Consider the following 27,973-nt stretch of genomic DNA (forward strand, 5'->3'; position numbering starts at 1 on the left):
GATAACGACAATAATGAGCCTGAAGAGAAACCGAACAAAACAAAGATAAATTATCGCATTGTCCAAACAGTCCGCGTCTCCTTTGTGAATAAAGAATGCTGGCGATACTTGCAATAGTTACTTGTGCGATCAAACGATCTTAATACTCCGCGTATCTCTGTAGAGCCTGAGGAAACTCGAATAGGACGGAAATATTCGAATAAATCTCGTGCCAATAAAGCGAAGCGTCTGAGAAATGTCTGAGAGATGTCTGAGAAATGCGCGAAGACAGAATCTCACGGGTTTCATCGCGTGTGGAAAATAAAGTACTAGACAGCCGTTAGTGTAAAGGGATTCGTCGTAACGGACATATTCCCTCAGCAGTTAGCGCTGCCCGTAAGAATGTTATGAGAGGAAACACCTCCGATCGGTTTCTTTAATCTAGGTTATATAACACTGCCGCTCCGGAGGAAACCGAAGTGGATCGAGCGAGCGAGCGCCTCTTTCGTCTAATTTATAATTGTGATTCACGAGCGGGGAGAACAGTTTCCCGCGTCATAAATCCTTAACGAGCACTTGCATTCGGTCCATTTGTTACCATCGTCAAATATTGATCAGCCGGAATTTTTATTTACGCGAAGTCTCGTGACTAGAGCGCGCCATCGACTATTCTCTAACTGGTCCACGGGAATCATCGGATACGTCTGCAATTCCGAGCCCGCTCGCTCACTATCATATGTATGCATCAGGAAACGTCGGAATACGAAAAGGGAACATGCGACGTTGCTATCGATGAAAATTTAACATACACGGTGATTGCTACGGACGGATAGATAGAGAAAGAAAGAGAGAGAGAGAGAGAGAAAGAAGATTTGGAGACGCTCGCTCATTCGTTGCACGCGGAAAATACCGTCTTTCTCAGCCAGTAGTGACACAGCTTTGATGCGCGTTCCTCGCGCGTCTGCTCGTTTTTCTGCAAGAAAAGTCTCCAAAAGTCACTCGAGTAACTTTTAGTCAAAATCGTGACGCGTTATGCGATTTGATAATGGGGATCCGTCTGCGCGATAAAGACGCCCGCATAAATTTCGCTGCCCCAGAGCGAAATCGAATCGCAATCTCGCTCCTCTCTCTTCGCGGGAGCCGCGATATAATTCGCGGAAAAATTCAGCGAGCTGCTTTTTTCCCTCCGGAACATCTTGCGAAGCGAGAATTTCTCTGACTACAGAATCTACGGCCGCGCGTATTAGATTCCTTTTGTTTCGCCGACGCATTTTCAGGTCTTTCCTTGGGAGCCGTAACGCGCCGCGCTGTGTATCGCGCGTACATAAGACTTATACGCGGATAGTGCCGCTGTATATAATGACGGTGGGAGTAAATAGCCGCGGTAAGAGGGAACGAAGATGGAGAACGTAAATGCAATCTTGGCCCATTCGTCCCCCCGCTAACCGCGCACTCTCATTTAGATAAGCCCGATATTTTGACGTGCAAAAACTTGTGCCGCTAATCTCGGGGCTTCTTATCTCGGGGGTTCACGCAGAGGCGGCGGAATACTCCGCCTCATAATGGATACTCGCCCTTCAAGATTTGCAACGTATCCGCGATCGCGCCCGTCTTGCCTCAGACAGCCGACCCCCGGAAGTTGTTGGGTCGCTATCAACTGTTGCATATATAATCTTGCGCTATTGGGTGTGTCTTGTTACCGTATGCGTTACATGCTCGAGTTGCTAACGTAACGATCGGATTAAGGAAAGGTGTTCTGCGTATATATTTGCTTATTCATACTGGTACCGACTAACGATTTATTTGCGCCGCATTAACTTTATTTCTGTCACTGTTTCTTTTTGTTTTAATTGTTATTGCTCTTCAATAAAAAATGATAACTGGAACAATTTAATATTCAAACATATGTATGTAACATAATCTCCTTTAAGTTTATGATATTATAAGTGAGATATGTTTCATGAGAGAACCACTTGTACGTACAGAGAACAATGGCATTATTATAGGGTAATTTAGAGATATCTCGACATGCTAACGCAAAAATAACAATTCCAGTTTAACTGCTCACTTGATACTTTAATCTTTCATTAGTTAAAATAGGCATCTTGATTGTGTAAAACAGTGAAGATTACAAAATATAGACACTTGAAAGCGAATTTCATTCACGGCTGTAAAAATAAGCTCATTAGATTGAGGCAGATCTCTAGACTTTATGTCAAGCTCTGATGTAATTATATATTTTCGGACATATGATTATTAAAAGTTCTTAAAAATTTGTATAAAAATGTACGAAAATGGATTGAACTATTCAAACACAATTTTTGAGTATAAAGTGTAGTGCCAAATAACAATATCGAAGAAACGTAACGACAAAAATCAGTCCCAGTCTGGATTCTAGGAACAATTCATTCAAAACATTCGGGAAATTTTTTGTATGAAATAAAAAAAAATGTCTGAATTGATGTCACTGATTGATCGAAAATTCTGCCGAGAATTATTAGTGGAGAATGTCATGTCGAAATGTCTCTAAACTATTTTATACGAAAGTAAACCAAGAGATTCCATGACTTACCACGTCGATGATTTGCTGCAGAGTGATGCCAAACTTCACCTCCAGCGGCTCGCTCTCATTCGCGACCGGTCGCTCCAAGGTGTTGTAATTTAACAGCAGGTGATTCAATAAGCGTTTCTCGTGGCGCCCGCAAAGGCTCTCTGCGACAAAGAACGAGAAAAATCGAATGTCAGTCACGAACCGTGCGTTATTCCGGAGGGTGTATATATGTGTGCCACAAATAATCGCGACCCTTGTCAAAGCATATTTGCGAAGAGATACGAGGGGGGGTGAAAGGAGAGCGTCCGCATCGTCAACAACACCTTTTTTCCTCGGAAATAACGGGAAGACAATTTGATTATTCCCGTTATCCGAAATAAACAGCCTTCGAAACAATGTGTTTACTTTTCCTTCTCTCTCCGGTTTTTACACCGAAAGCTCAGCGTGTCGCGTCGAGAAGTGATTTTTTTAGTAACGTAACTTTTAACACACCACTGAAAATAAAAAGCGCTTCTCGTCCGCGTCAACGAACAGAGTTTGTAATAAGATCGTGTAACGACCAGCTAACTGTACAGCTGTTCGTCTCGCTGAGAGCGTAATCTAAGCTGGATTGAAATTCTATTCACAACGCGTACATCAAACCATGTGCACAAGTGAGGGATACACACTATAGTTCGTAACGCTAGATTTTAGTTAGCAAGTCGAATTAGTTAGCAAGTCATCAGCTGCTTCATAATCGTCACAACGCACATGAGAGAAAGATAACACCGAGACTCCGTAGGAGAGATTCGGTGTTTCTTCAATAATGAAATGTCAAAATAAAATTTTAGTACTCTTCTGCATAATGCCCGCCCTCGAAAGAAATAGGCAAATGAACCACAATGTGTCTTTCCTAAATCTCCACAGTCGATTATCCCTCGATAACCTAAACGCACCGGACGGACGGACGAATTAATGCACGTCGACGATTATAAAGTTGGCGAGCTCTCGACTCGCGCCGACGATGGCGAGTGTGAACTCCGAAGCGGTTGCGCGGAGTCGCTCGCTGGCTCGGTCTACTTCGCGATGAAGCGTACGACCTATCGCGGTTAAACGACAGCAAGTAAACTACTTTAATCCTCCGACAAACCCGAGTGCGCGTGAGAGTGCATGTCCCTCCCTGACCTGGGCCAAATTGTATTCGAGCACGTGCTGCTGCGGCAGCAAGTTCGGTTTCCGGAGCTATGTGACGTCGTCGTCGCCGCCTCCGCCGCCGAATACGAAATGCAACAGGACTCTGTCCACAGGGAGAATAATGGCCGTCGGCCCTCCGGGCGAATTCGGTGCACGTGCGCCCATTGAGGACAGGCCGAGAGGTATCGTGAGGTCGCGACAAATACACACCCCGTGTGCGTGTTGTATGTATGCATGCGCGTTCGTGAAGCGTTTCGCGTACGAGCGCGAAAAACTCCCGCCCCGCTCGACCACCTCCTCTCTTCTTCTTACCTCCCCCCCGAAAGCATTAATATTCCAAGTTTGAGCAGCCAGCCGGGGCCTCGGGGGTCTAAAGTCCTCTGCAAAATTCATCATCTCGCCGCATCAATCGTATATCACGAATTCCGTCGGCCGATAATCACGTAGCTCGTCGCGCGACGTTCGCGTCCGAGCCTCGGGATTCTTCGGTTCAACAAGGGAACATTATGCAGTCCGGTAATATTGTATTCTGTTTGTGCGGAGTTAAAGTTCAAGTTTCGAGGCGATTTTTACGCGATTAACTTGGCTGGTTTCGGACCGCTCGTCGTCGTGTTGAAAACGCGTCCCCTCGTGGTCCGGAGAACACGGGAATTCGTTGGTGCAACTTGCAAACAAAGTCAGAAAGTTACTATCGTTTATAGTCGTCGGCCTTCCGACGGCGACTGGTAGCCGGGAACGCCGGGAATCATAATACCGTGTAGATTCTCCTGGATTTTCGCCGCTCGACCGCTAACAACCGGTAGCAGCCGCTTAAGTGGAGAGGCTGGCTGTAAGACGGTTACTCGCTCGAGCTTTGTCCGTAAATTGTTATAAATTTAGATTTCCCACGTCAACGGGCCTTTTTCTTCCGACCCGCAGCTCACCCTGAAATAATAAATTCCTGCCTCTTCCTTTTCAACGGCGTGCAAGAACGGCCGAAATATTCACGTTCTATCACGACCGCCGGATGAAATATTTCGACATAGAAATTCAAATCGCTGATAGGGATCGGCGGCTTGGATTGGGACAATAGCGGCCGCGGATTATACAGACGCGTGTATGTATAATTACGCACGGCTACTTACATTCACCGGACTAATGGATTTTCGGTTGCGTTGCGTGGCGATGCGACGCGCACTCGGATCACAAGAAGGAAATCGATACGATCGTTAATCTGATTAGTCAAATGTGTTACGTATCGATCCGACGCGTTAAATTCTAGTTTATACACTACGGGTATATATATATAGATCTCGCGCGGCATTGATTAATCACCTTTGTAACGCCCAACGTAGAGTGCGCGCCGCATTTGACTACGCGCACCTGTGTAAACAGGTCGAATTATTAGGATTGCGATCAATTATGCGGCAAAAAGTAATTTATCGTCGTGTCCCTGGCGGTCGAATCTGGTGAACGATTTATCGGACGGCCGCCAAGGGAGCGGACAAAATAAATTCAAGCCCCGTTCAATTAGCCGCTTTGACGGTAACGATCCGCGAGCTCGCGATCGCGAAATACCGTCGCGTAGGCCGATATGCAAAAATAGCGGCCGATGCATTATCGACGAATTTTCGCTTCAAAAGGCAACGGCAGCAGCGCCCCTCCTTCGAGCACGCGCGGGCGCGAAGATATTAATGAATCGAAAAAATCGATAGCACTCGCCAGAGGACGGACAGCTGTGCGATATACCTTTTAGCGATCCCTCGCACGGAAGTAATACAGACTCGTCTTGAACTTCTTGAATGAGCGACGACGGAGCGGCAATAAGCAACTTGGTCGAATCGCGCAACGGCCATTTAGCCGAGTGCTGGAAGACGATGGCGGTAATTAATGAGGCGCGCGTAAAACCAGAGAGGAACTTGGGGAGAACTAGAGACGGACACGTGCGCCGCAACTCTGTGGGTGTAGTACAACTCGTATTAATGGGTACCTCGAGGATGAAAAAGTCAGGGCCGCGCGGAATATCCACTGACGAATACATTACCGTGGCGTTCGATCTCCGAGTGGGTTGGCAAGATAAACGATATCTTTGCGGAAGGGCGTGTGATTACATGACGGATCTTATCGAGCTGAAGATGAGGGGAAATTATTAATTCGGCGGGACTAAAAACGATGGTGCAACGACGGAGAATATTTTCAAGTCGTTGTAGTCTCTTGAAAAAGTGCTGCTCATGTTGAATGTACGAATATTTCGTACATCGGAAGATACATGAACCGCGCGCAAAATGCCGGATGCGCTATTTCACTCGTTGTTATACGCGTCTTCGCGAGTTTATACCGCATCTTATCCTACTTCCGCGCTATTCCAACTATTTTACGTACATTTGCGTGAAGTCTGCATCGTTCGCCATTTGCATACCTTCGCGGGCTGCAAATATCTCCTCGCGGAAGCATGTAACGAGCATAAATCTCACGTTTCGAACGATAGCTCCGCAACTTTCCCACATATTTTCGTTACTCCCGATAAAGCTTCGTTACAGTTTACTCCCCCGTGAGCATTAAGCTGTTTTATCGCTTGAATTAAACTGCTGCGCTGGCCGAGTTGTTAACGACGAGAAACAGGCAACGATGAAAACAAGCGGAGCGCGCAAAGTACTCGAATCCTATAAACAGGATTATTTCGTGGCCGTTAATAAATTCCTGAAAATCAACCTTAACGCGAGGAAAAGTGCGGGGAATGCGCCGGGCGAGTCTCGATGTTCCGTCGTTGCAATTTCCGAAACTAGCGGAGCGTGTTAACGAGATTTTCGATGTAAATTTGCACATTAGATGCATATTAGTTGAAATGATTTTTATCGCAATGCGTGAAGCCGTTAACCGTCGAGTCCCTCGTGTATTTTCAATGTACACTCTCACGAACGTTTCAGTTTTCGTTATTACATGCAGCAAAATAGACTCATAATTATGTTATACAAGCACAGTTACACAAATGTCGAAGTGCGTGGCGAGAGCGGAGGGGGAAATTCTGCAAAAGTAAGTTCGCTACAAAATGCAGTAATTTTGATGATTTACAGACCGGCACGGCATGTAAAATATTAAAGAATGAGAACAGAAAAAAACGAGACGGCAGAAGAGAGATACGACTTTCCGAGAGATGCTATTTTGCGAGAAAGTTTGTCGCCGCTGTTTACTTAAAAGTGTCATTCTAGATGTTGGGCACACGAGCGAGTGTCTAAAAGTGAACAGCGGCTCGAGTACCCGTAAAGACGCGAACTTCCGAATACGTAATGCACAACGGACAGTCGTTGTGGAAGCTTGCGCCGTTTCCTGAAAATTTCCTCGCGCGGAATTACTTTCGCGTCCTCGAGATGCGCGCGAGAAGCCCCTGTCAAAGTAGCAAAGGCACGACCCTCGCGGCATTTCGACACTACGGCGAGTTTAACGCGACATTACTCGGTCCGAAGATGGGCCTTTTAACGGCGCCCTGCAAAGAACTCGCAAAGGAACCCGCGACGATTTCATTCGGCCGCCTGCGTCGATTTAGATTAATGAGAGCGCGTTCGCCGCGGAGGAGGAATCAGCGAGGAAACGGAAGCGACGGGAAAACGAGGGAGGAGGCGAAGATACAGTACAACGAGCGGTGAAAAATCAGCCCTGTCGAAATACGTGCCGACATGAATAGAACCACAGCAGCCGGATATCTTTCCCGGCGCTCGACGTCACTGACTGCCGACGGCGAAGTACACGAATCTCCAGCAAGAGGCTTCACCAGCACTGCGGCTAGCGGTCTTTGTAGGGACAGATCGTGTGCCTATTCACGCGTGCATATAATCGACACGTGCGCGCGCGGGAACTGCGATATTTTCTTCTCTACGTCACCGCTGACGACATGCGACAATGTAAAAATACCGGTTGCAATAAAGAATGAACGACTGTCGCAGCGTTCAGCGCACGCGACACGCGGCTGATATTATTCAGACAGTTGCGAGCGAAAGCGAATTTTGAGAGATCGGCTCGATGCGCTAGGTCTCGAGAACCTTTCGATATGAATTCAGCCAATCTCCTCAGAATTATTCGTTCAGAAGTTACTCATCTGACTGATCTAATTACGCGTGCCATCATCTCGAATAAGTCGTGGTGATCATCGCATCAATGTATGTATCGTCATCATGAATATATTTGATATCACGATAAAGTTTCCGAGATAGAGAGAAAGAGAGAGAGAGAGAGAGAGAGAAAAAGCGCTCGTTGAAACGACGAAAATCGGTATTTCGAGAATGAGCAAATTTACAATCGTCGTCATTATCGTTGAGATTCCACAATCTCCTCGCTCGTCTTTTCGCCCGCTGCAACGGCTCTGCCTCGGAGGGAGTGACTTTCAATAAACTTATACATGCAGGGTAAATAGGATAACTTTTATAGAACAGGCGACGTTAGGGGTGGTTTTTACAGCCCCGACGTCATCCTCATCGTCTCGACCGGTTAAGTCTTCCAGGCACCGGCAGAATCCGCGCTATGAATGGCGACTCTCTTGAATACCGGCGTGAATTCGCCCACCCGAGTATTCACGCGTGGGCATCGTACATACAACCCCTTACGGGTAAAGTAAAATATACCTATCCGCGGAAATCCACCTAACTATGGGTCACGAGTAGACGACAGCTCGATTAACTCTCGCAGTCCTGCCGCTGCTTTTCGACGTCCCTCGTACCGTAGGAGGAGTGCGGGACCTCACGGTGGTTTTTGCGACAGTTTACGCCCGACGATTTTGCACACTTCGATGTACGACCAGGTCGGAACACCCGAATGAAGCACGAATACTTTTGGAATCCGATTCGATTTTCTTTCGAGCGATGCAAAAGTTCCGTCTCTTGCCGAGACCTCACAGAAGAAAAGGTGGTAGATTCAAGTAAATAATTCTCTGCCACTCCTTAGCAAATTTTTACCTGAATTGAGTAAATTTCACTTGTATCAAGTAAATATTTTATTTCGAATAAATTGTTGGGAATATATTTTATTTGGGTCAAAAGTAGAAATTTGCTAAGGAATATCGGAGTAATTATTTACTTGAATCTAACACTTTTTTTTTCCATGTACATATATTGTATCGACTTATAATACGAGCGGGACACTATTTTGAGCGGTGATTTATTCACGTTTATTGGAACGTCCTGAACTGAATTTTTTACGAATTTCGCGTTGAGCGAACTCGCTACCGCGTTTTAAATGCGTTTCGAGCAGCGTGGAAACGAAATTGCGTTGAAAAACGCGACTCGAAACGGTGCTTTAGCTCCCGGCAACGCGTCAGAGTCGCTCCGTGATGTATCCGAAGGTGAACGGCTTTCGTTACAATCGCGTCGAGATCACGTATGCCGCCTTTATCGTCGTCTATGAGGTGGGGCGACGTATCGCGATACGTGCACGGCAATTCCAGTAAAGACAAACATTACCGTATCCATCTGCTGCCGTCGTGGCGCATGCCTGCGTGGCGACATGTTCGCGGGATGTGCATATAGCACGCAACTGCATTCCCGTGGTGGCCGGCGACGACTCCCGGGGCTGGGTCGTGCCCGCTGTACAACGCCGTGTGTTGTGCATGTACGTTATCGTTCACCTGCGAGTTCCGACGTTGCATCGCGCGGTTAACGACGTTAACGCCTGCGACGGCCGATGAAACGGCCCGGCAGTTAAGAATGTTAGCCACGCGCGTATCTTCCGCATCGCGATACACAACACCTCTTCACGGGGAAAAATTACGAGGACGCTCTGATTACGGAAGGAAGAGAAAAACGCGCGCTCCCCGTCCTCCGCGTCATCGTGGTCGTCCAACGCGCGAGCGCGAAAGGTCGGAAGGCGCGCTGACAAAACACACGTCCGACGATTTGTTTCGAAAATGTCTCGCACGGTGGACTCACCGGGGCCTCTTCCCTCTTACTTTCTGTGAGAACTCGACGATGCTCCTTTACCAAAGAAATCCTAATAAACGAGCGTCGCTTAGCGACTACCGCGCACGACGTTCTTCGGGTGGGGAACATGCACAAAGGAACAGAGCCGCCTTCGCGGGAATAATACACACATTCGGCCGGGCATTTTTATTCCCTTCGAGCGCATTCGTCTCGCGATGCAACGGCGAAGTTAAGGCGGCACTGTTGCACAACGGCATTTTTCATTTCCGTCCGTTATTCGAAAGAAGTCTAAACTAACCCGCACGACCGCCATAAAACTGTCTCTGCCAAGCAGAGCCCTATCGCTCCCTTATGCTCGCGCGGTAAATTTCCCGGAAAGTCAGCGAAGTCTATCAGTCAGTGCCGGCGACCGGCGGCGGCGTCCGTGGCTTCTCTCCGCCGTGGACGTCGGGACGCCCCAGAAGCGAGTGGGTGAGAGCAACGAAAATTATTATCACGCTAACGTGCCGCCCGCGTCGGTTTCGCGCCAGACGAGAAAGAGAGAGAGAGGGGATGGTCTGCAGAGCATTCTCACGACGTCGAGACGGCGTCTCGAGTATTATACCTACTAAATTCTGCAAATCTCCGCACCAGAAGTCGTAAAAAGTAATCACCGGGACGAGCAGCGTGGTATCGGCGCCCGGGGTCGGGAACGCGGTTAACACGAGATAATTGACGAGGGAGTACATCGCAAAATGTGCGATAAGACGGCGAGAGGACTGGAAGTTGCGAAAACATAGGCGTGCGTCCGATCCGTTATCGCGACACGCTTGCATTCTGAATTCGCGATCGGCCCTTATATGCCCGAATAACAACGAAAGAATCCGTTTGCAGGAAAACAAGCAAAAATTTCCCACCTCCCGGCCGACACGCCGATATCGCTTATCGATTCTCGCTCGAGTCGGCCCAATGTGTTGTTCCGTTGCGTTTAATCGAAGGATCGATCCAGCCGGCCTATATTTTTCTCCCTTATCTTATATGCTTCAGGGATTTTTTACGATGATTCCGTATCGCGGAACGCGGGCCATCATCGGCAGCGGGGAAGGTATGGACGAAATTTACATCGGCGATCGACAGCCGAGAGGAGCGGCGCGCGGTTCACGCGCGCGTGGGCGCCGGGGGATGCGTCGCTGCGGGAAAAGCTCGACGGAGCGTCCGGGAGAGGAGAGAAGCTGGACCGAGGCTTTCGCATGTGTATGTATCTATGTATGCATGTGTGTTTCGTCCGTGTGTCTCGGTAGAGGCGAGAGAGTAGCGTGCAAGAAAGGGAGCCCGGCGGACGGACGGACGGAAGGGAGAGGACGCCGAAGCGGAGGCGTGCCGAGGCTCGAGGCTCCATTGATCCACGAAGAATATATACACCGCCTACGACGTAACTTTGATCACGCTGTAAACAGGATACCCCGTGGAACGATGCGTGTTGCCTTCGTCTTAAGAAAAGCTCTCTCTCTAACTCTCTTTAATTCTATACGTCTCTCTCTCTCTCTCTCTCTTTCTTTCCTTCCGGACGACGTTTACACGATGCGATGCGGCGCCGCGACGTTCTGCTTTGCGCTTCGCCGCTTGCGAAAGCGACGACTTGATCCGTGTTATCTGTTCGACTCGAGTTGCCAGTGTCCGATACCAACAATTGCCGGGGTACGTAGGATTGTAACGCGAACAAGTCTTGTGTCGTTTCCGTTCTTCCGTTTGAGACTCGTAACAATACGCTGGAATATCCAGTTAAACAAAGTCGCGCCACCTCCGTTCGATTCGCCGGCTTTTATTGGACGGTTGGAAAATTCTGCATCTGCGATTTTATTCTCGCCCGACGCCCGCGAATCGCAAAAACGCGACGTTCGTGCGTTTGATCTGACAAAATCGTAATTTGTGGAATTATCGCGATTGCATTTTTAGCCGAGCGTTTTGCCTTCGCCGGTGTTGTTGTCGAAAACCATTAATTTAATATGCGAAAGAACTGGATATGCATTATACAGGTCGCACTCATTAAATTCGCAAAAATGACCTACATTTCGCGACGGCTTCCTGAAATAAATTTGTCAGGCCAATCAATAAAATGTTACAAGTCTCTGTTACATCCTCATTATGTATCCTCTGCTATTTATCGAGCAACCGGGCTGGCCTCGTGTTACGTACGCGAATATTCTTTTGACATATTTACCTACAACGAAGTGTACTTAATTCACGTAAAAGATCGCGACCCCTTCGTGGAGCGCGCTGAAAGGCGATGCAGCTCTTATCTGGTAAAAAAGTTTAAAGCTTCATTGATCCGGAAAGGGTTTACGGCGGCTACCAGGTAACTTTGATCACATCGCGCACCACAACCAAAGTACTTTATCGATCGAGTACTCGTCCTCCCGTTACTCTCGATCTCGCCGAATAATAAATTCAAAGAATTCCTTATACAACGATTTTACGTTACCTTTATAGAAATTCCCGGCCCCGTTTCCTTTTTTTTCCGGACGGTCTCTCCCTCGTATCTCAAGCTCTCGTTCCGTAAAATTTTGCGCTTAATAGACCGAGGGCGCGATTAATTTTCGAAGCTTCCATAGGATTCCAAGGGATACACGGATTCTACTAGCCGCGGTAGAATTGACTGATTCGCTGTTCCGTGGAATAATAGTGCACAGCATAATCAATAATGCCAAGGTATTTCAATCGGATTACCCGTGTATATACTGTCATGCAATTATATATATATATATTTATTTATTTATTATATATACATTATCCATACAATACACGGTAGATAATAAATACAAAGGAGTAAAAGTCTCGATATCAATCGTCAGCGACATCACAGGCGTCGACACTTTTGTGCCGCCGGAACGCCAACTTTCCTGCTTCACAAGTATTTATCACTCGATAAGTTCGATATACGTTTCGAACCTCCCTTCTGTGACTCGCGGAACTTATGTTTTCTTGTTTTTTTTTTTATTTTTCTCGTTCACCGGCTTCTGAAATCGGATCGAGCTGCCGTAAGTTTTGTTTATCTTTTATCGTCATTGTGTTTTAAGAATTAAAGAAATGTGTATTCTTCGCAAATAGAAACGCCCTGCACTTGTTTCGTGGGTTATCGAACGTACGCGTCGGGATCAAATTGCACGATCCGCAAGTAAACGCTAACAATTGTCGAGGCTCGTGAATTTTTCCACGGCGATTTGGAGCTGTCCGCTTCGATAATGCAATACGCTCGCGCTCTTGAAAGTACGAAAGTCCCGGCGAACACGACGAGAGTATGCGCGCGCGCGGATTTAGTTTCTGCGCGGACAAACATCGCGGCGGGATCCGGTGACGATGCGGACGACGAAAACTCAAGTGCCTCGAAATTTACGGAAACTAACGCGGCCGAGAGTAGCACCTCCGCATCGGCCGCATACTTACTGACTACCTCTCTCTCTCTCTCTCTCTGCACGATCTATAGCGTATATAGTGAGCGCACACGATAGTTGTGCGGTTTAACTGGCGGGAAGGCGGGAGGATCGCAAACTACACCACCGGAAGGTCGCACAGAAGCCCAAGTTCAAGTTTCGGCACGGTCTAATCAAAAGCCTTAATTGGCTTTCGGCCAACAGAGGCGCGACACCGGTGCTCCATTTCGCGCGTGCACACACGAACCCCTTCCATAGTTTATACGAATTCCCATCGGAATCGGGCCCGGGCTCGTCGAGATATGTGGAGCGTCCTAATATAGTTAGACGTCTAGAGTATGACGCAGGCTGAATATAAAGATCCGTCTTCTCATTAGATATCTCTTCTGCGGTCGCTCGATACGACTTTCGTATCGAATAAGTAAGAGAGAGAGAGAGAGAGAGAGACAGAAAGAGGAATCGCGAGCGGGAGATATCGTATCGTTATCCTTCAAAGAGAATTCTTTCGTAAAATCGATAACGCGCGGAAAGAATAGCGAAACGATGGCACGAGCGGCTCGAAAATTTCCAACGCGCACAACTTCGCGTTCGTCGTCCGCGTGCAAGTTTGAAAATGTATGGAATTCATTACTACCTGAATAGACGGCCCGATGTCGTCGAGCCTATTGTTCGAGTTTTCCGCGGGATGCAAAATCGAAAGTGACGCAAATCTATGCGCGAGGAACTTAAATTAGATTTTTCCGCTAGGCTGCGTCCGCGAGAGGACTCTCCCGGGAGAGAAAGGACGGACTGGCCGAGGCTGGAGGGGGAGGAGGAAGAGGAGGTAAACGTTGAAAGCTGCACGAACTCGCGAATTGTTCTTTCAGATATTCAAATATAGGTACGGCATATATATTCATTGGAATCGCCCAAAAGAAAGCCCCGATGTCGTTTTTCACAAACGCCACGCTCCCTATTTTTCCACGTCCCTTCCGAACTCGTTGTTTGATCGAGCACACACGAGTTCCAGTTCGCCGCCATATCGAACTTGAAATAGATATCAGCTCGAATGGATACAAACTCTCGTTCAATCGTTTCTTTACAGTACGGTGGTATACCGTGTTCCGAGAAATTTTTCCCATTAATTCACGAGTGAAATTCTTTAGATTTCAAGTTGAATTTTCGTTCGTGCTATCTCGAGAGGAGGCAACTGACTCGAAAATGAGCTAAGACTGCCTTTAAAATTGACCACAAAGATTTCGAAACGCTCTACACACTGAGAAACCCATTTAGTTGAATCAACTAAATTCTTGTTTGCCCATGTCCAAGCAGGAACTTGGTTTGACTCAACTAAATGGGTTTCTTAGTGCACTTTCTCCCCTACTTATAATCGGAAATTTTCTCGCATATTCCTATACGTCTGAATGGCCATGATTTGACCAGACGTGAACGTAATCGCGAGTATACGTCCGTGGAGAGACTGACTCGCTCAATTTTCCACGCTGGAAATTCGGTTAAGGGACCGCACTGTCTTCGGGGCGCACCTCCGAAAATACTCAGACGGCCCGTCTTTAAGTTAATTACCCGGCTTTAGCGAGCGTAAAAAGCGTTCCGCGGATTTTCCGCTCTGCGACGCTCGCGGTATTGTATCTGCTTTATAAAGCGGCGCGAGAGGAAGCCAGCGAAGCGAATCGTCGTCGCGGCGCGCACCGAACCACGAATGCATAGGAGCTAAAGTAAAATAACACCACAAACTCGGGCGAAGTGCGCGACGTGAGGAATCAACTGCATGTGCATTCTCTTGCGCGCCGAGAACGCAATTATCCCGTTCGTCCGCGCTAGCGCGCTCTTTCAAAACGGCGACCGCGACGAATCCTTCCACGCGATGCTCTCCGCGCGACCGCTCGAAATATTCGACCGGCGAACGATAAAACGACGGACGGAAGCGTCACACTTCTTCTTCCTCTCCCTCCTCTCCTCGAGAGAGGAAGAGAGATTATTTATTCCAAAGGCTACCCTTAAGATCAATTTTAATCCTGTTACATGGCGGAGGGTGAGCGGCGACAACGTCGCAGTTATACCGGTCTAAACACTACGCCTACGCGACGCAGACACACAACGTTACGGGTTATTTCTGACGGCTCCCTTTTCGCCGAGCTGTCAGCCCTCCCCTCCCGGCGTGCAAAATACGCAGATTACATTCTGAAGCGTGGAGTAACCACTGCGTATCGACCGACGCGTCAGTGATGCGTTCTGTAAATGGCGGCGCCGTCTCTCAATTTAGCTCCCTTTGCCGCGTACTTAAAAGCGCAGCGACACGCGCTCAGCAGCGCCCAACGCCTAGGGCTCGTAGGCCCTAATTAGCTTCGGAGCAAATAAAGGGTCATCTCTCAAAAGGGAGACGTGGTGAAAAGCCAAGAGGGGCGCCGCCCGGTGGGGGAGTACGGGGAGGGAAGGAAGGCGTACACGGGCGTTCGCGAATTGAGCAACGCTGAAAAATTCCTAGGCCTTCGGCCGCGATCGGCCGAAGAACGATTTAATTACCGCTTCCGCGTGTTGCGTTTCGTTAATTACAACGCGCTTTCACGTCGCTTCACGGGATTATTTGCACGTACGATTGTTAGTCAAATTAACCCAGCGGAATAAAGCTATTGTTAAATTAGATCGTCCTAGTTTTTCCATCGCGTCCTGTTTTCGCATTCATACGGGCGGGTTGTGTAAATCTGCATCATCATCCTGCGATTATATTCAATTTTGTGAGTTTTACTTTGGGAGCTTTTATTAACCGCACACGTAACTAGCTTATCGCGACGGTTGTATGTATATATACACACATACATATCCACACATGCATATATATATACATATATATATATATATATTTCCGAGTCCGTGAATTGTGTTTGCATATTACGATTCCTCCTTATTACTATTCCACTTTTGGAACTCGTCGAATGTCTCTAATGAAAGAACTTCGCGAGAGCGACGAGTCGCGCCGTGGAGTTTCTGGAATTTCATTAACGCGGCCTGCGCCGAATTTCTCGTTGACCTCGGCGCAAACGCGAGCTACCTCACACTGTCAGATTTTCCCCAGTATTTCAGCCAACATCGTCGAGCTTTCGTGTTCGCCGTCGGCCGCTCAGCCGCGCGAGCGCGTCGCACGTTCGCTTTCTTTTTCTGCCCGTGTGTATTTGCAGTTAGCGTAAGTCAGCGGCCGAAAGAGAGCGCGTTGCTGGGCGTTAATTAATCGGTCGCACTCACGAAACAAGCAGCGAACGACGACTACTTTCGACGAGAGAGCGCGCCGCTCTCTTGTTGCCGCATTATCGCTAACAAGGGGCGCGATAAGCTTCGTTTCTTGGCGTTTCCCGAGAGTGAAGGGCAATTCGAGAAACCCGTCGGAATACAAGAACACGCTATTCTAGGAAGGTTATAATATAATAACACGGCACTTTGAGAAACGTAAATTGAAAGGGTCGTAATTTTGCATCAATTCAGTAAGGACGTTGCGAGACGCGTGTTGATCCAAAAACATGATTCTTTGCGAACGTACCAAATTGACGGGCGCTGATCGAAAAAGCTTTCTCTCTCTCTCTCTCTTTCCCTCTCTCTCTCAATTAACAGATTCGATACACACTTCAAAAAAAAAAAGAGGTTCCTCTGTAAATCTGTAACTTTATAAATTCCTCGATATTGCGATTGCGCAATAATGGTTTCCGATATTTGCCCCGAAATTCGCGCGCACGCGACGCGAGGAAGGAGAGACCTTTCGCGCGAAAGAAAAGCAAGGATTTAAAGTAGCTTTATCGACTTGTTATTTTCGGCTCTCTCATTGGCCGGTTTCGGGATTTTATCGTTCGCATCCGTTGCACGCAAACTGCGCGAACTTATAATGAGTTCTTCAATCGGGCGGAGCACACTCGGCAGGTACTCACGCTCGCGAGAACTAATGAGAAGATACGGTAAAATTAACGAAAGAAATAACCGCTGCCGTTAGAACGGCGCGGCAAATTAGCAATTTGTTTCGCGCACTTGTCACGCGGGGATTTTAATTAAGCGGAAATTTCGTTAGTCCGTCAGTCCTGCCTTTCCCCCCTCCTCCTCTCCCGTGGACACAAGGTATACGATTTAATTAGTAAACAAAATATGCGTCTACGCAAAGGTAATAATCACGGTGGAATCGTGAGCGTAAAGCGAATTTTCCGGAGCCAATTATTTTGCTTTTCCGCAGTTACAGTCTCGTCGCTGAAATACATTCGCGAAGAGCGTTTTATCGTCTCCTCGAGCCGGGCCGGCGTGTTTCGCTATGCGCGAGGGAAGACACGATAACTCTCATTAGTAGCTGCCTACCCTTCCGTTTGCGGCTGTTTTTCCTCTCTCACATAAGAAATAAGCCATTAGTGAGATACGGCGGAACGTGGAAAGACAGTCGAGAAGCAGAAAAGGCAACGCTTATAAATAGAACGACCGTGGGCGCCGGGAGTGTACGGATAATGTTTTCACGACGAGAGGGAAATTTCTGCGACGAGTTATTACTTGCAGTGTGGTGAGAATAAAGGCTCTCACATGGTATACTCGAGGCATTCTTCTGCGGCCTTTTTTTATTGGATCCCCGTCCTTGCGGGAATCTTTGTGGAGGAAATTATTTTTTGCCCGGCGCGATGGACGCCTTGTTTTAAACTGCAAGGGGCGAGGCGGCGACGGTCTCTGTGTGCGCCTTCTCCCTCGTTCAATAAGCCCGCGATCATTCGTTTGACTCGCGTCCGTTCTTCGACACTACCGAATTACCCGCTTCGAAAGAAATTGTTGGAAAAATTCAGGCGAGTTCGGCCACGGCACGTTAGTCCGCGAAAAATCTGCCCGGGGCAGAATCTAACGTTGGAACTTTCTTCCCTCGTAGACATTTTACGCATTTTACGCGAGACCGCTTTGCGAAATAAAAGATTAACGATTTATCGAGCTGCCTTTTGTTCATCTTCTCAATGAAATATCCCCTTCTTCGCTCCGCCCGAGTTTCCACAAAGCTCGTCCCGCGAGGATCATCGCGACGCGCGATTGAATTATCCGGTGGAGTGAATGAAGCGGCCGAAACAAATCGGCCATTCGCAGCACGGTGTGTAACGGAATCGTTACGCGGCGTGTTAGGCCGGCGATTACGCGGGCATGTGAGTGTTGCTCCGGCAGACGCGCTCCTTCGGGAATCAAACGAGCGATAATGGTCGAATTGATATCCGGCGCGTGGAAATGGAGCCAGCGGTGGCTCCTGGCCATCGCATCATATCGCTGTACAAGGGTTTATGGTCCTCGCGTGCTGGCACGTTGCCCGTAAATTGCGTCCACCGCGGGGGCGACTCGACGTTTCGCCGTTAGACGTCAACGTGTCGCGCATCTAAACCGATACCTTTCTGGCATCCCGCGCAACCACGAAACACCTGTAATACGCTGGCTGATAACGACCAGCGCGCTTTCCTCGTGCTCGGCGGATCGGCTTACTCGGGACGACACGCTTCCCACGGATTCCGTATTTTTCGCGACGAAAGAACGGAAATTATCGGGTCGATATGTGCATTCTCGAGATTTACAAGTCCCAACGTTTTGCTAAGAACGAAGTCCGAGCCGTCGGGGCGACGAGTGGGCTTCCGGCTTTCGGACAAATAACAGTCCCATTTTTAATACGTCAGCGAACCTCGAGCAAAGAAACAGGGAGTGCATCGCGAGCAATTGAAGAATCCTGTATAGATCGATTCGGTAAAAAGTGAGTTCGAGGAAGACGAAACGAACCTAACAGAAAGGCATAATCGAACTGTCGAAATTTAATCCTTTTAACGGCGCGTAGCGACGTTCGCAAAAGCGCTCTTCAAAATCGCGCAATTTTCGACAGATCGAGTTCGCGGTTGACCTGCCGACGGCGAATCGATAAATCGTGGGAGCACCGTGCGATATTTATAATTACATAAGTGGGATTATCAGTTTAAACTTTTCGCTCCGTTGGTCTCTCTCTCTCTTTCTCTCTCGCTTAACAGACAAGCGAGGAAGTTTGCGCACGAAACAATCGTATGGAAGTGCAAACGACGCGACAATTTATTCGCTCAATTGGTACGCGAAGTTCTCGGACGAACTCTGATATACACCGTAAATTTTGCTGGTCTTCGTCGAACGTCTTCCGATCAGCCGGTCTGTCTCGGTCGAAGGGCTGGCATGTGATCATTAAGAACTTGTCGTTCGCACGGAATCGTCGGTCGTCGTCGTCGCGCTCGCAAATTAATTTTAACGAACTCGGAATAACATCGAAGCGCACGAGATCAGAATGATTTGCAAGCACGAGTCGCATTATCATAATCCGTGCGGCAGAAATATATCTCGTGACTAAATAACGCGAATGTTAATCCCGATATATTCCGCCACGGCAGCGCTCCCGATTCTTCGCTGATTCGATCCCGGATATTAATTTCGCTCGGGAAGTTCTCGCCGATCGAACGTATTATTTTCAACCACGAGCGTTAACGCCCGCGCACGCTAACGGTATCGGTACTTTTTCCCGGCGGAAGTTACCCCACAATACTTTTCTTTCGTTTTTTACAGCTCCCACGGAGATCGCCGACTTGAGAAGTCGAAGTAAATTTCGCCGTGTATACGCTGGAAAAGTAGTGGTATTAACGAACGATCGGCCAGCTATGTGGGGCACGTAGCAGCGACGGCGCTCGCAAAAGTTAACCGGAAGAAAATGACTCGAGCAGAAGTGAGTTATATCAGATTCCGGCGGTGCGGTTTCATAACCATGCGCGGGATATTAATTCGGCCATTACCGCACGAGTGGTTTCCGAAGCTGGCGATCGAGCGGGCGGACGGCACGCGTTTGCATGCGGGAGGCGCTCGCGCGCCGTACGAGGGTACGAATCACAGAGCGATTTCTACTTGCGCGCGCAATACATCACTCCGGATCTGCCATTAACCTGAATATCTTTCAAATGTACCCACATAAAAAATCTAATATCCGGCGAGCGCTATCGGTCCTGGATCGACGTACGTACGTGGCGTGCGGTACATATCAGGAAGATTTACCGCGTTAATTGCGATTCGGTGCGATAGCGGGTGTTCTTAATTCACGTTCGCGCCCGGAATGCGAAGCGATTTTTATTGCGGAGAAATTGTTATCGCCTTTGCTTCATCCTCCCTCGTTACATTTTCACGGGATCATCGCCCGTACTTATCGTACACGTCGGATTATCAATTATTTGGGAAGATACGTGACGTAAAATTAAGTCCGCGAGAGATGACACGCGAAACGTCGTTAACTGAAGGATTATTTCACAAAGTGCGGCAGCGATCAAGATGTAACGAATATTTGCATTCGCGCACATCCGCACGTAGAGGCAGATGCACGCCTCGAAGACGAACTTCACAACAACACAGTTCGGAGTCTAAATTCGCGCTCGCGTGATGAGTTTTGCCATTAACCCAAATATATTTCGCATCTGCTCCGAAATCCCCCGACGGCTTCAAATAACGCGATAACGTGTTCTACGAGTCTCGCGAATACACGAAAATGCGACAGCGATGGAAGTCCTGCCGCGCTCGGCATACTGTCCGAACCATCGCCCCATCTGATTTTCATCAATTTAGATCGATGCAGCACGATATATCTGACACACGATTCCGAAATGCCGGGGAAGTGCGGAAATGGGTCGATCAATGGATTACCTCGAAAGATGAGCCGTTTCATCGGCGCGGGGCCGAACTATTGCCTGAAAGGTGGCAGAAAGTTATCGACGGCAAAGGCCGATACTTTGATTAAAAAACAAAACCGTATGTATCTCGTGGTTATTAATAAATAAAAATAGCTTTAATATCATACGAACTTTCGCCGGCGCCTAAGATTCAGAAGCAACCCCGCCGAGCTCGCATCAAACCACGATGTGGCCGTGACAGACGAGAGAAACGCTCCATTTTATCGACGACTTGTCTTCCACCCGGCTCCTCGTGCAGAACGGTGTTTCCATTTGCATAATGAAAACGCCTATTATAACCGTGCAAAAACCTGGGTCTTCACTCAGACGCGGGATTTAACGACGACAGGGAGGCGACTTCCAAGAAAGTCGTCCACATCCGAGCGGCTGGAATCGCTTTATGGCGGCGTCGATAAAACGTACCGTCGCGTAATCCCGTAACGAAATCCACTTACGCGCGAGCGGACGCGACGGGGCAGGCAGGAAGGGCGGGGGCAACCGCGGACGGGGTTAGCGGAAAATTTAAGCGACCACGTGGCGCACCTAAAGGGACCACTTTTGATAGGCCGAGCCGTTATACCGAAGCCCGCATCCGCGCGTCACTACAAGTATCGCGCTTATCGTCGCTGCGCGCTCGAGTAGGTATTACGGCTCACGTTTTACGATATCGCAAACGGCCCGTCGTCGTGCGACACCGCGAGCGCGCGCACCGTCTCGTGCGTTAAATTTGTTAAACGACAAATGGCGGTACGTGCCGAGAAAGCTAGGCGGCCGCGCGTTGTTCAAGCACGAGCGCGTGCTCGCCCCGGCGTGGCGCATTTTCGGCCCGCAGATGTGTCTGCGCGCACGGGATTCGCGCTGGAAGGAGGAATGTTAAACAGCCGGAGGTTGATTTTTGCACGTAACGAAGAAACGTATATTTGAAGAGGTCGGTACGAAACGTACTCGTCGTACGCGCGCGGCTCCTATGAACGAGGCTGGGGATCCACACGTAGGGCGCGCCGTTGGGGCTACCTCTGCTGGCTGGCTGGAACCGAAAACGGATGGATGAAACGGTGTACGGTAGATTCAGAGAGCGGGAGGGATCGCTTTTGCGCGTGGCAAAAAGCGTATGTAACCCGACGCGTTAATTCCAGGTCGTAGAATACCGTTCGAGCGTGCATTTTGCGTAAAGCATGCGCACCATTCCCGGAATTCGCGGCGAGTTCGCCAAGTAATCAAGCCTTATGGAAATAATCCGACCGTCGAATATCTCCGCGGCCCGTTGCGTTGGTTATACATACCTAGTTGTGCGTGCGCCCTCGAGTGATTCGTCACGCTGTTTCGAGTGACTCGCGCGAGCGCACGAGCGTCGCTCGATTTGCTGGGACGCTACGTGAATGAAATTCGCTCGCGACGCCCGGTTGTGATGTACGATACGATCGTGATTCGCGAAGGGAAACCGACTTAGGGCCTCGTAGCTGCGCCGTCGCTGCGCGGAATACCGAGAGCCGGCTATCTGGGAGCGAATCAATGCCCTTCGTCCTACATTATTCAGTTCAATCAAATACCGCTTCAGGCATTCGGGTCAGTCGCAGAGCAGCACCGTCTATAGGCGCTCATACACTGCTGGGACGCGCGTACACTCCCTTGAAGGCCCGGACTTTTTGTTCGGAAGCACCCAGCGCGATATTGTTGGTAAATCGGTCCGCTAAATTCTATAGTGCCCGCACCGAGTTAATGAGAGCGAACTAGACGCGAAGCTAATTGCCGCGGGCGCCGAGTCAAGCGTCGTGGAGTCAACAGGCCGACATTCTCGGTAATTGTGTTCAAATAGAAAGGCGCGCAAAGAATTCACGACAATCTCGCAAAGTCCTTCCCGGAGCGTGCTTGATCGACGTGCGAGCCTTATGCGTCCTTCTTGCGCTCCGCCGGATCATTTTCACCATGTTAACGCGAAAGTTCGCTTTTTCATCAGTTCCTCGCTCGAAAATCCCAGAATTTCTACGACTCGATAACTCTCGAATCGATTGTACGACACTTTGGCGAATGTAATCGTTTCAATTGAAAACTTCTGCATCAACCTAATGTGTTACTGACGACAGACGATGTGATTCAATGATTTCCCACCGAAGTAGTCAGTGGTGCAAAAATCACTTGGGCCGCGAAGAATAATAATAACGGCGCAGGCAGGTAAGGCCAGGTTTGCTCCAGAGTCAGGCCTTTGAGCATCCGTAACTCGGTACGCCGGTGATAAATGAACTCGTTGCGAAACATACATCGTCGCTCACAATCCATTAGATCCCGCGGCTACGGAGATGTTCATTTCCCTTTAATCCTGCGACAAGCGCGCATGACTAATTAAACGATGTCAGCGCGATAGGCTCGTCCCGCGCGCGACTACTTTTGCGACGTGCAGAGAAAGCTGTCCGTGCATCTTGTCGCATATCGATTCTCAAATTCGATACACGTCTCTGTCGGTCGTAAATAGCCAGGCCGAATGACGTGTGCGACAGAGATGTCTTTCGCGCGCGCGAGGCAGCCGGAGGGGATTGAGGGGACGGAGGGGAGGGGATGCGGAGTAAATAAAATCACACATAGGGAATAAGTCATTTTTTTTGTGCGCGGCCGGCAAAAAGGAACGGTATCGGATATCGACGGTTTACAAATGACCTACATTTCTTCTTTGTTCGCTATCCACGATGCAGAGAGCGGTGGCGGCGTCGCGATATGCACGGTAGTGACTAACGAGCTGAAGGAGACAAATTATAGCCGACTCCGCGATTCGCCAAAACATCCGTGTGTCAGAACGAGTGTCGGAAAAGAGAGCTCCCGCTGATCCGCGATGAAAACCACCGCGAGTCTTTTGCGGAGATAGGCTACTTAGGGGCGTCGCCACCGGTAATTCATATTCGCGATTTTCTCAGCAAATTCTCCATATCGAGGCAGAATCGCAGGGAGGAGCATTCTGAACATTCTACAGAGCATCCTCTGTGTGTCATCTCGCGGATGCTGTTTGCGGTGAAATTTTTTTGTTTTACTTCCAACGTTAAACGTCCTAATGGTTTTAAGCGTTGAAACAAATCGTCGGTAAGCAAAAGTGGAATGAAAATTGGACGGGGGGCGAGAACGTTGAGTCTCTCTCTCTCTCTCTCTCTCTGTCTCTTTAATACGTGTTTATGCAAAGTTTACGTAAACGTGAACATCAGTTCGCTGAAATGTTCAACGCCCAATAATCGTCGATTTTTCAGCGTTGATACGCTCGATGATAGAACGTGGATACTTTTCTTATAGCCGGCGGAAATGCGAAAGGACGACGGTCGATGTCCGCATTCGCGTAGACACACGTTTCGCACGAGAGTGCGCGCTCGAGTCAGGTTGTCGCGAGTCAACAGCCACCTAGTAACTAATAAGTTATAACCCGCTGCGCTTTGTGCACCGTTGATTCTCCTGCGGTTGCTTCTGCCGCCAACTACTGCTACCCAATGCGTAGAATATTCCGGCTCGCAGAGAACGTTGAGCGGCTTGTAAACAGGATGTGTGACTTGCACCGTTTTGTGGGACTTAAAACATAGAATGCTAGCGAATGAACAAACGAACGACGACAACGGCGACTAACTCTCGTGATTTCGCCCGTTACTGCCGACTTTCTCCTCTAAATGGGAGAAAGTTTAATTAATTTCCGTCGGCGCGGCTACTTCGACGAGAGTACTTTTCTCAGTCGCGCGGAAGTATTGTTATTTATTTGACAACGAGGCGTTTCGGGCGCGGTTTCATCCCCCCTACTACCCTCTCTCTATCTTTGAGAATCCCGAGACAACGGATTAATAAATACAGAAGTTTATCGAGGATCGAATTTCCGCACGATATTTCACCGTTGATCCCGGACATCTACGCGCGCGTCAACGCACATTGCCGGCAGTCTCTCGTGACACACACACATGCACACACTTACACACACGCGTATGTCAAATCCCACGAATAATAGGTAAATCGGTATCCCGTAGGTATATCGGACGCTTCGCTTACCCGCCGAGAGACATTTTTCACGTTTGAATCCGGAAATAGTCTGGGCGCGCGCGCGCACGCGGGGGTATATTTTGAGAAACGATCCATATTTATTACGAATAATACGCTTTCCTGCGAAACCGGAAATTAGGTCAAGGCGATACCGTCCATTCAAACGCGCCGACATGTTTCGCAAATGGCTATAGTAATTCCCGCGGAATGGCTCCGGCGAATTTATTAAAATATATTTGCATAGCTTATCGAGGTGGGTGTGTTTCGATCGCGCGCGCGTTATATCCGAGACGTCCGCGTCTGAATGTGATCTTTACGACGTGTACCGCTGGCGAATGCACAGCAGAATGACCGGAGGTGAAGTCATGATGAATAACGAGAAATATAACGGAGGAGGAAGGTAACAGGTGCAAAAGATACGGTCTCGCGCGAGTCTTCGAGAAAAGCGCGGCCGGTGTCGTTTGTCATTCTGAAGGACATGCACGATAAATCGAAGAAACGGCGAAACCTACGGAGCCGTCCGTCGCGGAATCGATTATCTATCGCGCCATCGTGGCATCGGGTGAGTCGAGACGCGAGAGTAAGTCGCCCCGGAAGAAGTAAGTATTGATAAACGCGCCTCCGGCCTCCCTCGTGTATTTAATTCCTCCTGTCGGTCCGTTTGCACCTGAGCCTCAGTCGTTCCGGCGCGGCTTATTGTGATCGAATGAAGGGCCACTCGATACATACCACCTCCGGGTATCCCGAAGCAATGGTTCCCGAGGATAAGGATGAACTCCGCATTTGTCACAGTGTCGTTCAAATGAAGATTCACGAATGATCCCACGATATCGTGACGGACTCTCGGATTGACTCTTTTATGGTTGTCTCGTGAAGATTGACGGGAAACAACCGGTGATAAATAAGCTTCTAAAAAGCAAAAAAGGGGGATTAAAGTGCATGCGTTACCTTCGCGCGGATACTATACCAGCCATCCTTCGCCCTGCGATTACACGGCAACGCCGGCATAAATAAGGAGACGCGTGCCATAAATTCACGAGGAGGCTGCCGCCGACCGGCGATCCATCGGGATTTATATTTAATGAAGTAGCGGAGATTCCGACTATCTTCCTCCGAAGCTATGTTCACGTCTAACATTTATCGCAGAATATTTCGACATTACGGCGGCTGCCGAAGCGCGTATAAGAAAGAAAAATGTAACCTGCGGCTAAATGTCGTTGATATTTACAGCGCTAAAAAGATACGATATACGATACAAATATCAAAGGTTTCCGGATTAGGGATGTAACAGAGTCAGCGTTTACGTAAAAATGGATTAATACTCTCGTCCACTTTGCGAATTGGATATTTTTCGGTCGGATGCCATACCATTTCTCGTTCCCGTTATGTTTCGGGGTTTCACGAACGAACAAGTAAATAGTCCGCTGGTTATAGAGAGGGAGCCGCTTTTTTCCTTTTGGAAAAAAAATATCGGCCGACTGTCAAATGGCTATAACGGTCATAACGGGAGTTAAAGGATTTGTTGGTGACCGCGAAGGATCGTTTCCCCGGAGCGTTTAAAGTGTACGATGCGATCGCTCTAGATTTAAGGTTGACTTTAACGAGCAGTTTGAGAGACGTAAACTAAATTTCAGGAGGAGCAACTTTGACTGTCGCAATTAAAGTGACTGAGTCCGTGGGACTGCCTACCGGTAACGACATACGACGCTAACAACATTTATCGTCGCGAACTGATTGGATGCGATTCCTTTTATCGGGAACCTGCATACAACGCGCCCCGGTATGCACACTAAACGTGCACTCATATTTCATGCGACAAAATCTTCCAAGCAATTCCGAGTTGAGTTTTTCTTCAGGAATTCCGGGACATCGCGTGTTTCTCAAAATCTTCCATTTAAAGATGACATTTCTATCGGTCGTGTTTCATCGCAAATGGAAAGATTTCTTAGTGTCTCGTGGACATGTCGAAGTTTGCTCTTTTCCCGCGCGACAAGTATAAATCTTCCGAATAAAGGAAGTATCGGATAAAGGGTGCGGAGGTGAGGAGTAGGAAAAAATTCATAATTCTTTTCCAACGCTCGGGACGTTTGTCAATGGAGTCATAGAGAGTGCGCGAAATGCGGTGAGTTGGTTAAAGCCTTCTTATAGAGAGTCGATCACCACGAGCCGTTTCCATCCCTATTGCAAGGTTAGAAGAGATTGGTGGGAATCGAAATCTCGTTAAGAGAAAAGCTTTGGAGTACACGTTTCATGGAAGGAAACGAACGGAGGATTTTTATGCCATTCCGTGAAATCGCGCGGGCGCTTGACTAGATCGAAGAGCCGCTGGATGGAGCTTGACTCGACTTCCTTTCATCCGTCTCAGTTTGCCGGCACTCGACTCGATAGTTTTTATCCCGCGCAGTTCCGGCGAATAAATTTATATTTATACAGGCAATCCCGTTGCATTATGCATTCCACCTCGGCGCATACGCACACCGGGCCGGGGACAAATATTTTTCAAGATTCTCATATTTTTTATCCAAACGCTCGCCTCGTCGAAGAGCGACGAAATCCTCTTCTCGGCGAACGGGCGCAGCTACCGGGCGAGAATCACGTGCTTTAATTACGCGATTTACGCGTCAAGTTAAATATTCGAACAACTCGTAAGTGAAATACCACGCCTTCAATCGGCCGCAGTCACTCACACACCGCCACGTCACGTCACGTCGCGCCGCGGAGTTTACACACGTCGCATCTACATATTCCGCTTGGAACGAACATTGATTACATTTTCGTTCGATAACGGCCTTCATCTCCGCGTATGTACACAGGGGAAATTCGCGACGTGAAGTATCGGAACGTACTACTGCCGAGCCGGGAGCTCCTCGAGAATTCCTCGCGACACGAATCACAACTCGTTGCGCCTTTCGGTCTTCCTCTCGGCAGTTTCGGCCCAGCTCGTACCTTGCGAAAGTAATACGTGAACCGCCGGTGCGGTCGGAATTTTACGAGATCAGCATGGGCGAGCAGGGCAAAGTTTAAGTGCATCCTACTCGAAAGAAGCAACGGCGCGCTCCCAAGTTCGCCGATCTACATAACTATACATTACCGTCGTATTATACTCGACGCACCGAGTGGCTAAGAGAAGAATGTAATTCTCGTGAGCGTGTTTCTTTCCTCTCTCTCATTTCTCACGGTCACTTTCCAAGAACGATGACGCGCAAGCGTGGACTTCGATTCCGAAGTCAGGTATCTGCACATTCTCCCCGGGAAGAAACGCCGGGGGGG

General features: G+C 48.6%; 1 protein-coding gene across 3 annotated transcripts in view; it reads right to left on the reverse strand.

Moving 5' to 3' along the window:
• The window catches only part of LOC106743983 (neuronal acetylcholine receptor subunit alpha-7), a 243,509-nt gene that overhangs the window by 178,846 nt on the left and 36,690 nt on the right, over positions 1-27,973 (reverse strand). For all 3 annotated transcript variants that reach the window (XM_014618347.1, XM_014618348.1, XM_014618346.1), the window contains exon 3: positions 2,552-2,691. In XM_014618347.1, coding sequence (XP_014473833.1) covers positions 2,552-2,691 — 140 coding nt within the window. The remainder of the gene's footprint in view (positions 1-2,551; positions 2,692-27,973) is intronic.

The sequence above is a fragment of the Dinoponera quadriceps genome, unplaced genomic scaffold (assembly GCF_001313825.1).
Source record: "Dinoponera quadriceps isolate SergipeBrazil2010 unplaced genomic scaffold, ASM131382v1 scaffold1252, whole genome shotgun sequence".
NCBI classification, from domain to species: domain Eukaryota; kingdom Metazoa; phylum Arthropoda; class Insecta; order Hymenoptera; family Formicidae; genus Dinoponera; species Dinoponera quadriceps.